This window comes from Meleagris gallopavo, chromosome 1 (genome assembly GCF_000146605.3).
Source record: "Meleagris gallopavo isolate NT-WF06-2002-E0010 breed Aviagen turkey brand Nicholas breeding stock chromosome 1, Turkey_5.1, whole genome shotgun sequence".
NCBI classification, from domain to species: Eukaryota; Metazoa; Chordata; class Aves; order Galliformes; family Phasianidae; genus Meleagris; species Meleagris gallopavo.
This window is the reverse complement of record NC_015011.2, coordinates 129682393-129694669: the sequence shown is the minus strand read 5'-3', so window position 1 is coordinate 129694669 and position 12277 is coordinate 129682393. Positions and strand designations below refer to the sequence as shown.

At 42.3% G+C, this 12277-nt stretch overlaps 1 protein-coding gene across 3 annotated transcripts in view; it reads right to left on the bottom strand.

The window, feature by feature from the left end:
- Positions 1-12277, bottom strand: part of NPAS2 (neuronal PAS domain protein 2) — a 95475-nt gene that overhangs the window by 39400 nt on the left and 43798 nt on the right. For all 3 annotated transcript variants that reach the window (XM_010727756.3, XM_003203152.4, XM_010727760.3), the window contains 3 exons: positions 9197-9250; positions 4333-4481; positions 1145-1236 (listed from right to left, as the gene is read on the bottom strand). In XM_010727756.3, the coding sequence (XP_010726058.2) occupies positions 1145-1236; positions 4333-4481; positions 9197-9250 (295 nt within the window). Of the gene's footprint in view, positions 1-1144; positions 1237-4332; positions 4482-9196; positions 9251-12277 lie in introns of those variants that run through there.

The following is a 12277-nucleotide window of genomic DNA, read 5'->3' as shown; positions in this document are numbered from 1 at the left end:
AGAAAAAATCCTTCCCATTCTTTGATTACAAAACAGGAAGAACTTTAAGAAGTCTTGCCCAAATGCTAATAAAATAAGATTAGAAGAAAGGCAAAAAAAGAAAAAAGAAGTGACTACTGAATCTCTGTCTCAGTAGGACATCCCAATACCCAACATCAACTTGAAACTCACATTAGGAGGAAGGTGTTTTACAAACCAGGAAGTTTGAAAGCAAGTGTTTTTTACTTTAAAACTGTGTGGCTGATACAAGCAGAATCAACAGTCAAGACATCTACCAACATATTGGTTCCTGAGGGAACTGTTTTAACGCAGACTGAAAGAGCAATGTATGTCATGCTCTTGACACCAAACTGGGAGTCAGGGTCATGGGTACGGTATGAGCAAAGCACCTCTCAACCCTGAATCTGTGGGATCCCATCACAGTCAACTTCAGCATGTTTACCATGGGAGAAGATCATTGTTAAAGAAGGTTCTAGCTGTTACTAAGAGAGAAAAGTGCATTTTAGCAGCTCATTTGCATTTCATCTCAAACGTGCATAAATGCCATTGAGTCACCTCCCTTCAAATCCCAACTAGTATTAAAAGCACCTATGGTGTAATTTAAAGATAATTTAAAACCTATCATTGCAAAATAACCCTGCTCTCTATTAGAATAAGAAGTATTTGATAAGGGCCTGGAAATTCATTATAGTGGAAGTATTAACTGCATCAAGCCTGCAGGAGCTGTCAGGTTTTATCTGGTTGTACAGCACCTAGCACTAAAGGGACGCGACACTGCTGTGTTGTAGGTGCTACTCTTGCATAAATATTAATAATAGCACATTACGAGACCAGAAGATAAACTGCTGCATGCCCTTTCCCTCACCCCTGGTTGTGAAAACAAAATGTAATCTGTGATTCAAATCTCTCTTTTGGATTGCATTTCTTGGAGCTCTGTCTGCACCTTTGCAGGGTGCTGTAGCAGCAGTGCTGCTGGTGCAAGGGTGAGCAGCAGCGCCATGAGCCAACTCTCAGCCCTTTGCTTGATGGGCAAACACAGTGGTACCTGAAACCTCTTTTGGAACTGCGAACCACATTTTATTCTAGAAGCATGGGCATTTCCACAACTGCTAGGCAAAATTAGCAGAACCGTATGCATGTTCACCTCCAACATCAGCTGAGTGAATTCCTCGTTGCTGAGAAATGAAGGCTTCCAGTCCTGATGAATTTCAGAAATCTCCGTCTGTGCCGACACTTCTAGATAAATAAAACATTTCATTTTTTAAAATTCAGAGAAACTTACATTTTGCAAGACTATATATGAAAAGGTAGAAATTACCTGTATATTCAAAAATTTCATTTTTCAAGTACGGGTTTTGCATGCAGAGAGAGAGAATAATGACTGCCTCAACTGAGCCCAAGTCTGAAGTATTTTCCCGTTTTTGTTCAACTCAGCTTGAACCAGCTTCTGTGGGAGCTTGTATTCACCTAGCCATTGGCATCAGTCAGCACTACTGAAGTATTATTCAAAAGATAAAAACATCTTGCACAAAATTAAGATCAATATGAGGTTTGGCACATGCCAAATTGGTATTTACAACATGCTGTTTCAAAATTAGGACACCCAGGAGCGAGAGTTCAGCCTACAGCTACTGTGTCAAATGAAGAACAGCAAGAAAATCCCTTCAGAGAAGACCCAAAGCCCTATAACCCAAACACCAGAAGAATTCCTCCATTCACCAAAATGCAAGTGATACATGGGCAATGCATCACTTGTACTTTGGGAAATGTAAGAGTTGGAACACTGGGGTTTCCTCCCAAATCCTGTCTGAAGGGGGTCTTCCATGCTTACGCCCTCATAGGCATCCTCCGTGTCCACATGGATGGTGGCGATGAGGATGGCTCTGCTGTCAGCAAAGCCCATGGATGAGTGGTGCCTGAGTGGAGTGCAGGCAGACCAGAGTGACAAATCATGACGTAGCAGTGAAATGTGGCACCATACCAGGGATAGCTGGGTGCATTGTGGTAAGCTCCAAAAAACAGCAACTTGTGCTAGCTTTGCCTGAGAGTTGCCAGACTTGTCAGACGGTGTCATGGGGTAGATCTTATGATTTACAGAGTCTGGTGCTGTTTTTGTTCACTGCTCACTCTGCTTCTCCAAACAGGCTTCGTCATTCAGTAGTGACGTAGTGAGTAGCGAGGGGATGCTGAGTGCAGCCTGCCTTTTCCTTTCAGCACTACCTGCTAATTAATCCTATTGATTAACACTTACAGAGCACGCAATTCCCAATGCTCCTTATTCCAAGCACATAGGCAAACTGGCCAGGGAAATGAAAATAGCTCAGTGCTATTAAAGAGAGTAAATTTATAACGTTGCCTGTGCATATTGTCTCCTAGAAATAAATGAAAGTTCTGTTCCAGGTTTATGAGTGGAGACACAGTGAGTTCAGCTTGCTGTCTGCACTGCTGGGGTTGTCATGGGCAGCTGAGATGGTCTTACATGGAGATATGAAAACCAGATGAAAGAAAAGTAGAGATCAGCCCCAGCCAGATTTGCATTACGTGGTCTCAAAATAGAGGATGCTTTCAGCTTGGGAAAGCTGATATACACAAAACATCAACTGCTAGAAGAATTACTTGAGATTTGGGAGATTCTGTGGATTATAAAGAAAGAGACTGTTTACGAAACCAAAAATTCTAAAAATTGACCTGCTCCTCTGTTATAACTAAAATCTTGGTTTAGCCTACTAAGTGAAAGGGAAATACAATTGAATAAAGCAGATCCAAACTACTCTGAAGATAATCAACATTTTTAAATGGTGATGTTTTGTATTATATTGTATGACTACTAATCTAGTTTAAAAATAGATAACATTTACTGTTTTTAGCGAGTGCACAAAACCAGTCACAGTTTGACCCAGTTTCTGTGAAAGGATTTATGACTGTTGGATTTCTTTTATCCAGTTGTTTGTTCTTCTAGAAATGAAGTGCCTTTTGTAGTAAATCATTTGGGCTATCAGCCACACTTGTCTACACTTCTTCAAGACTTGTATGATTGCTCTTTGCTTGGCTTTTATGACTGAGCATACTCACATTTTGCATTACTCTGTCTTGGGTAGCTAAAGAAAAATGTTACTGCTATCACTTTCTAATAAATATATATAATTATGAAACTTTGAGACACCCCAGTCATGCTTTCTCATATGAAATCACCTTGTCCAGGGCAAAAAAATAATAATAAATAAATAAAGAGAAACTTTGCTCTAACAACAGAATCACTATATTTATTTCCTCAGTAAGTTTGGCATTTGCAACTCCATTATGTTAGAAGCTATGATACAAGAGTTGCTGTGCTCTTTTCCACTTCCCACAGAGCACTTTCAGAGAGGGAGATGTTCCCTCGAACAAGCAAGGTGAGCCAGGTGGTACAGTGCATCAGCCGTGAGAGTTCTCTCCACTTTGTGGGATCAGGGATGTTCCCTATAGTCGCCTAATAAATTCTCAGCCTCTTCCTCATGGAAGGAGAGCAAGAGAACTCCATGTCAGTCCTGATTTATAGAGAAGAAGCACTTCATCAGTCTTTTTTTCCTGCTGGAGGATGTGCACACATCAGGGAGCCTTCCATGTGTGCTCATTGCACTGACTGGAAACAAGACCAATGAGGATAGAGCAGCAGGGTCAGGGTTTTCTGCAGTGAGGGAACCTTTCTGAGACACCTCACTGTCACCGTGTTTGCAACCTAAAACAAGCTCCTGCCTTTCCAAGACCAAAATTGCATGCAACTGCATGCTCTACAAACGTGACATAGCTTTCTGCTTGGATAAACCAAGCAAAGCTTTCTGTGGACGCAATTTGCTGACACTGACTTCAAAAAACTGGAGCCTTTCCTGGTTTGAATTTTCTGCTGCAGAAATTGAGTCCTACATAGTCCACCAAGGAGCAAGGACTGATCAGACTGTTTCCTGGTACTTTTCTGTAGAGAAGCTGAGGTGAATACTTCGTTCTTCTCAGAATATTACTAGTTTCAAGGAGAGGAATCTTCCCTCTGGCCCCACACTCCTCTTGTTCAAAGCACCCCTTTTCTTCACATAAGCTGCAGGGCACAGCTGCCTCCATTCCTGACATTCACCACCTTCCATAACAGGGTGAGAGCCATTCTCAACTAAGAGCAACTGAGGAGATGGATTTGGGCAGCACAACGACTGTAAATTATCTTTTTAGAAGCCAAGACATAGAAAAAAGTACCTTATATTGGCACTTTTAAGCCCCCTGAGCTATTTTGATAATCACTGAAGGAAACGGGATTTTGTAACAGCGCTTGGCAAGTGCATGATGAGCTGCAGTAACTCTTACCATTGTGTTTCTGCAGAAAGCCAATGACTTTTTCCAGCACAGTAGTTTTGTCCATTTTACGGGTGTTGCCTGGAAGCATTGAGCTGAGCTCCTTGATGAGAACATTGAACTGATCACGTCTCTTCTTTTCAGACTTGTTACGCGAAGCCCTGTAGATGGAGAAAAAAAGATAAGAGGAGCAAGAAGAGGAATCATCACATACCTCCTCTTTGTAATGCATGCATGTGGAAATCAGCATGCTGTATGCCTCATTATGTGAAGATTGGCACTGGCAAATCATTCACAAAGGAGCAGAGTGGAGATTGATAATACTATGGGGCATACCCATCTGAGCAGTTTTAAGAGGAGAGAGGAACTCCAGTCCTTCAGCTCAGCCACTGCACTGGAATGGGGTCATAGAATCATAGAATCATAGAATCATAGAATCACAAGGTTGGAAACGACCTGTAAGATCATCTAGTCCAATCGTCTTCTCATTACCACTGCTACCACAAACTAAACCATATCTTGCAGCTCCTCATCCAGACGCCTCTTGAACACTGGCAGGGACAGCGAATCCACAACCTCTCTGGGCAGGCCATTCCAGTGCCTGACCACTCTCTGAGATAAAAAGTTTTTCCTCACGTCTCTGGGTCCACATAGAGTCTGTCTCTACATGCAGGTCCTCTGGGCACATCTAAGCTTGCTTACAGAGAGCCATGGGGCTGTTGTCTACCAGTCATTCACATCAGGGAGCTTAGCAGAGGCTCCCACCTGGCTCATATGCCCCTAGCTCAGTCTCCTTTCTAAGGTCACCAGGGCAAAAAGGAGGGATGGCTGATGTGTGCATCCCATCTCAGCATGGATGAGGACCAAGGCCAGGACACATACTTAGACGTGGGGCTCAGAAGTGCTAGCACAGTCATAGCTTCTTGCCCATAATGCCTGAATGCCACTGGGCAAATCACTTTAGGTCCAAATGTCACAACTCTTCAAGTATGAAGTGGTGACTCCACAGCTCTCAGCCAGTCCTGCCTATTTCCATTGCTGGCTCATCAGAGAAAGTCTACTTCTACTGCTGTATTTGAACAGTGATCTCAACAGAAGAAGGGACCTGACTTCATCTGGAATTTTTTGGCAACTTCATGACACCGTCATTAAGCTGTTGATAATCTTTTCAGCTGGTGTACTTTATTCATTTTTTAAATATATATGAAGCTATGCACAAATAAAGGTTTCTGAATGACCCCCAAAAATATGACAGTTTTTCTATATGAAGACTATCACTCAGACTTCTGCAGCTATGTTAAAATAAGCATGATACAGAAGATGTGTTTGTTCTTTTGAGAGGTCACCAAGCAGGCAAGATTTGCCTCATTAATGACATAAAGATCTAAAAATCTGGTTATATGTAGGCAGGAAAGAAAATCCAAGAGGCCAGTTCTCCTTCTGAGTGTCTCATCCCAACTAATTCTGCTGTACCTTGTAAGGAGTTCTGTTCATACACTGGCGAAAATGAGAGCAGAATTTAGCCCAGCATTTACATCCCCCCAAAGACCAGTCCAGCAATAAACATTTTCAGCAGAGAAATCACTGCAGAGGCTTCTGGATGTTACTACCAACAGAGAGCTGGGTAATTTTTGTTTGTCTTGCTCTCAACCCTGAACACACTTGGAGATGCACTGGATAGAAGCCAACGTTTGATTATTTTACAGCTTGGAACACGAGAGATTGGGTGGATACTGCCTGACTGATTCCAGCCTGTTCTTACTGCAGTGCAAAAGGCTGTCAGAACAAGATGTGAAAAGCTCCATCCTTATCCTATTTCTGTACAGTTCAAGGGGACTTAAAGAATGTCAACATTTTACTTTCTCATAATTCAGTCCTCAGTTCATTTTAAGCTCAAAGGGTCTTGATCTTCCTGAAAATAAAATAAAGTACCAGGAAAGTGTTGCATTGCCTAAATAAAGATGCTTTAACAGAAATATAAAGTACCTATTTTTAATATTTGACATTTTGTTCACAAAAGAAACATAAAAACTCCTTTAAGAGAAAGAACTCTACCAAGATCTGAATCGATAATCACAGTAAAATCTTAAAAAGGGGAAAAAGAGGGAAAAAAAGCCCACAATTAGGTCATCTAAACTATCCCTGTATAGTTGCAAATGCTTTAATTCAGTCCAGTTGTAAATGCCTTAAATAATGCAGGTTTCATCACTTCCCTTGGAAGATTACTCTCTCGCCTTGTTTACTTCATTGCTAGGCTATATCACTTACAGTAAGCCAAAACAGTCTTAATTCCACTCTGCTCATCCCAGTTCTCCTCCCTCCCCACTATTCCAAAAAAAATTCACATACCCAAGGGAAGAAGGAGATGCAGTATGAATAAAATCTGGAATTGTAGTGAATACAGCTAGAGGCAATACAGGACAGTTGAATTCAGAAAGATCAAACCCACCGATTCAAATGTGTTCTCAACAGCCATTTTTATTCTCACATACTTGCTGCTTATTGTCTTAGAAAAAGGCCGATATTTGTTGACCAGCAGCCATTGCACGATGCTGATCTACAATGAAATGTGACTTTACACTTAATTTCCTATTTCTTTTGGCTGTCCAATGGATTACATTACATATGCATCGAAGCAGGTAGCTGTACCACATACTTTAATTCAGAGTCTTAAATTTACATTTTATTGGAGTGGAAAATGGCAACTGCTACTCTTAATTTATTAAGTGTTATCTCAAGGTTTACTCCAAGCTGATTTGGGCTGGAATTTGCAGTTCAAATGGATTGTTAATATATATATATATATATATATATATAAAATTTTCTATTAGTTAAAGGAAACTACAAGAAAAAGGGTTAAGGAAAAAAAAGAAAGAATACCTTTCATTTCATATTAATATATCTATAAAAGTAAGTACACTTAATCTAGCATCAAAAAATTGAAAATGAAATTACGACTTCCGATCTCCATAAGAGCAGAATGTTCAGCAAATGGCTTCTCCCACATTTGTCTTTCTTTAAAGATTTAGAACAAACCACACAGCTTTTAAATGAGCCTCAGTGGTTCTCGTATACTTTAGTAACTGTAGATTTCTATGAATCCTCTTATGATCAGGCTGGGAGGTGTGGAAAAGGTTCTGCACCAGAGGGTGGTGGGCATGGAACAGGCTGCCCAGGGTAGTAGTCACAGCCCCGAGTGCCAGAGTCCAAAGAGCATTTGGATGACTGTCAGACATAGGGCTTGGATTTTGGGTGGTGCTATGTGGAGCCAGGGGTTGGACTCAATGGTCCTTGTGGATCTCTTCAGGATGTTCTACGACTCCACAATTTCAGACTTAATTTCCAATTTAGTTTTATTTCTAAAAACCAAGAAGTGCTCAAATTGCAATTCAAAGAAGTAATTTCCTCATTACATCTTAAAAGTTATCATTTCTTTCATCCACCTTAGAGCAGGCCTGCCCCAGGGCACGTCAAAAACTTCCTCCCTGAACAAACGGCATGAAAATCACACCAGATGGTGATGACAATCGCCGATCGTGAGGATACGCCTAATTCTATTTTTGTCCTTTGTGTGTTCATTTAATGCATTTTCATTTCAACAATGCTAACATCTGAAAAATGAAGTCTTAAGCATGATGAGTGGCGATACCAGCTAGATGTGGGCTGCCTACTGCCCTCCACCCCCTTGACCCAAAGTCCCTGCACCTTACACTCTTCAGGTCCTTGTGCACTAAAAAGACAGATCGTTTGGTGATGTGATGCGACAGGAGGCATCCATTCCTCAAGGCCACCCTGTCCTCAGGTGTCTGTGTTCTTTGTGGATGTCTCAGCACAGCCACATGCAGTAAAGTGTCCCTATTTTATCAGCCAAACCCCACAAAGGGCAAAGCAGGTGACTCCTTGCAGCCTTGCATACATTGGAAGAGGGAGCAAAAGGAGAGCGGCTGAGCGTGGCTGCAGTGTGTTCTGACCTATATTAGGGAGAAAAGGCTGCAGGGAAGGAAGGAGAGGAGAAGGAATCAAAAGAGATGAAAATGGATCAACTAGTTGTGCCTGGACTGGAAATTACTCTCATTAGGGGGAACTAGGGAAAAAAAATGCATGCAACCAGAGGCTCCCTCTTAAGCAATTAGATTGCAGGCTGCAGTATTGATAATGCTTCCAGAAAAAAAAATAAATAAATGCTTTCCAACAGCCTTTGTGACACTGCAGATGCCAGCCAGATTGGACAGTTATTAGCGTTTTATTGCATGGCTCTTCTGCCTTGAAGCACAGCCCTCCCCTGCCCACAAAGTGCTCGCAACAATTTCCTGCCTACGTATCAGCTGGGACTTTATCTTGGAGCAAGAATATATGGAAATAAATGTTTCTGTCACTTTAGGGCTGACACAGCACTTTGAACAGCTTTTCTCTGTTATGAAGGTAACTTCTGAGTGTTCTCATCACCGTGAGATAGGCATTGCTGACTACGTCGCCATCATATTACAAAAAAAAAAACAACACGCTTTTAAAGTTCCTTTTCTTTTGCAATATGCTTCTTGTAAAAAGAAAGTCACGCATTTTTCTACACTCTGAGAGCTATGATGATATGCTACAGCAGCAGGACTGCATTGTTGGCTCTTCAGGCCTTGTGCTCTTTCACTAGTGTGAAAAAACACATCTTTGACCATTTCTACAGGAAATTGGTAAGTTATTTTCGTCTTATAGGGTGTCCAGAACTTGCACTCTGTGATATGACAGTTTTTCAGGTTGGGCTTGGCTTTATTTTCCTCTCCTCTTTTTGATTAGTTGATTATGGATAAAGCAGCTTCTGCAACAACAAGCACCATCAAGCTCACCAAGAGTTAAAGAGAGTTCAAAAAGGAAAAGTGCTCACCTCTTTGCCCTGTCTTTCTCATCTTCATCCATTAGATTGTCTAAGCAGTTTTTCCTGTGGAAGGAATGGGAGAACCATTATGAATCGTCACGTTGTTAGTTCTACTTTCAGGTTAATCTCAGAGTCACGCTATTTCATTCTAATAACAGAGTGATGATATCCAGGTCAGATAAATGTGTCAGCAGTGCTTTATGCCACAGTCCATGATTTTAAGAAACATCCATTGCAGACAGCATTATTCCTCAGCGTCACATTAGCTGTAGGGTCTGCAGCCAGGGATCAAGGCTCCCAGGCACAACATTGCGCGTCAACGCTGTACAGAAACAGACATTTCTCAGGGGATTTTCAGCATTGAGGATGCTCTCTGTCAGCTTGCAGGCTGGATGAGCTCCAGGCTGAGAGCAAGTTGAGGAGGCATTGGGGGCGCTCCCATATCCTCCCCAAATGTTTCCTCCAGCCCCTCACTGCATCTATTTCCTGAATGGGCAGCACCACACTGCTGGGTTGGCCCAAACATCTTTCCCAAAGGCACAGTTTAATGACATGCAGTGATAGCATTCACAAAAATCAGCAAGTTTTCCATTTAATTTTTCCTGAAGATGTAGGACATGAGTAACGTTGGAGAGAGGAGGAGGGAAGTTAATTGCTGTGCATTATTTAAGTCCACAGTATTTTCCACCTATGAGTCACACAGGAATGCGCCTGTTTCCAAACTGCCTTATTAAAAATCAGGAGTGAAAAGTTATCATTAGAAAGAACAGTGGATAAATTCCCTCCTTCTGTCAGTGGCACTTTCGCAGTCCTGTTCCACCTGCTCATTACTCAACAGTTAGCTAAGAACATGGAACAACCCTGCAATTTTTTATCAGATATAAGAGGAGGGAGAAATTAAAGCTACAGGTCACTGATTGGAGGGTAAAGCTGGTGCTTCACGGGACTCGATGTGTTGATGGAGCAGCATAAATAGAAAATACGAAGGCTGAGGGGCTGGCAAATTTAAATTGCTGAATTCTGTGATACAGAAAATAAATAGCATGATGTAGTTTTTATTTATTTTTTTTTCCCTAGATATTTCTTTGGCTTTGAAAACAAGCAAGTCAGCCACAGTACAATCCATATTTTAGACCAAGAAAATTTATAGTCCCAGTTAAATTTTATTTACCAGCATTCTACAAATCCTACGGGTGATTATTCACCAAGTGCCAAAATGGGGCTGTTGGCCCAACGAGGGAATTTTCAAATAATTCACGCAAAAATGTGATGACAAATTCAGTGTTTTTTTACTGTTATTTGTTCACTTACTGAATCTGAAATGCCCAGCTATGTCACTGGAGAGCAAAGAAGGCATCAGCAGTATGGCAAGGGCTGACATTTAGGACTCCGCTGCCTTTCCTTGCTAGAGCTTTACTTGCAAGGCTCCATTGCATAGGAAGAAGTTTTTCACTCAGAGGGTGGTGACACACTGGAAAAGATTGCCCAAGAAGGTTATGGATGCCTCATCCCTGGAGGCATTCAAGGCCTGGGTGGATGTGGCTCTGGGCAGCCTAGTCTGGTGGTTGGCGACCCTGCACAGAGCAGGGGGGTTGAAACTGGATGATCATTGTGGTCCTTTTCAAACCAGGCCGTTCTGTGATTCTATGAATCTGTGATCTAGGACATGACACGAGACACGAGTGTCAGCAGAGGACCTTCTGTGAATCATTGAAGATCACCCTCTGCTGAACCAGGGGCTCCTTTGTTTGCAGCAGATCCCCAGCAGAAATCAGGAACACAGGGACTAGAGCTCTGAGACTAGAGCTCTGGGTGGCGATAGATGGTGCATCAGGATAGGCACTACTCAGCCCCATCTGCTTCTGCAAGGCACATCGGTCCTCTGGAAAAGACCTCTGGTTTCCTATAGCTGTACTGCATGAACTGTCAAGGAATTACATTGCAGGGAAGCCCCTACTCTTACCAGGAAGCAACAGGTCTGACTGGTCTGTTCTGCCAGGGACCTGACTAGACCCATACAGCAGTTCACAGCCAGACTCCAGTAAACAATGTTTCTCACTGACTAACATGAAATTCTGGACCCGCTGTGCTGTCCCTATTGTTAGACAATGCCTAATTGCCATTTTATTTCTGTTTGCTCACACGGCAAAATCTCCAGAGCATCATAAACTTTGCTAACAGTGTTTGTGGGTACATATGTACCGTCTGAAATTAAAGCTCTTCTCCATAAAAAAGATACAGCAGAATCTGGCACTGCTACCAGGCTCCCAACGCGTAGGGCCAGCTCGCTGCTAACGGCACACCAACTTCATAGTCAGGTTCCTTTTGTAGCAAACCATGCCCCTTCCCACACCTGGGACATTGAGGTCTGCCATAGGGCTTCCCTTACTGGGAGGAGTCTGGACAAGCTGTAAATCCATCACTAGGGCTCTAAGTCATGACAACACGTATAGAAATATTTTATTCTGTATGTTTTCCTTTTAGTTTTTCTCTGTTTTTCAAAATGAGTGCTTCTTCAGCTAGTGGGGAAATGGGACATCCAGAAAACAAAACCATGCACCCCTGGCTTGGTCATCAGATGGAGAATTAAAGCACAAACATTTCCCCCCATTCATTCATACAGACGCTGCTTAGAAAAGGAGGAATCCAGAGATGGTGCCAGCTCTCTGCAGGGACTCTCCGGAAGAAAGACTGCATGTGTTTATTTTGATACACCGTTTTCCCAGTGGACACAGAGCTCACACTTTAAAATTTCTCCGGTCCTGATCAGGAGCACCTCATGGTACTCTGGAAGCGTGTGTTTCAGTGAGTTAGACTCCTCTGTGTAGGGGAGGTTGGTTTCCCTCCTTACTGTCCTACTACTGCTCACAAGGATAGACTGTAACATAACTGACACTCAAAATACAAGCAAGCAGCTGTTGATTTCTCAGTAAATTGCCACGTGGCAAGCTAATCTCAGCTCCTACAAATCAGCCTGACATTTAACAGGAATTTTCAATCACCTTCGGTAATTCAGCTGAATTACATCTCTCTGTTGATAGTGATGAAGACAGAGATGTAAATCTCCCCCAGAAGCCCAGGGCCTTGGGG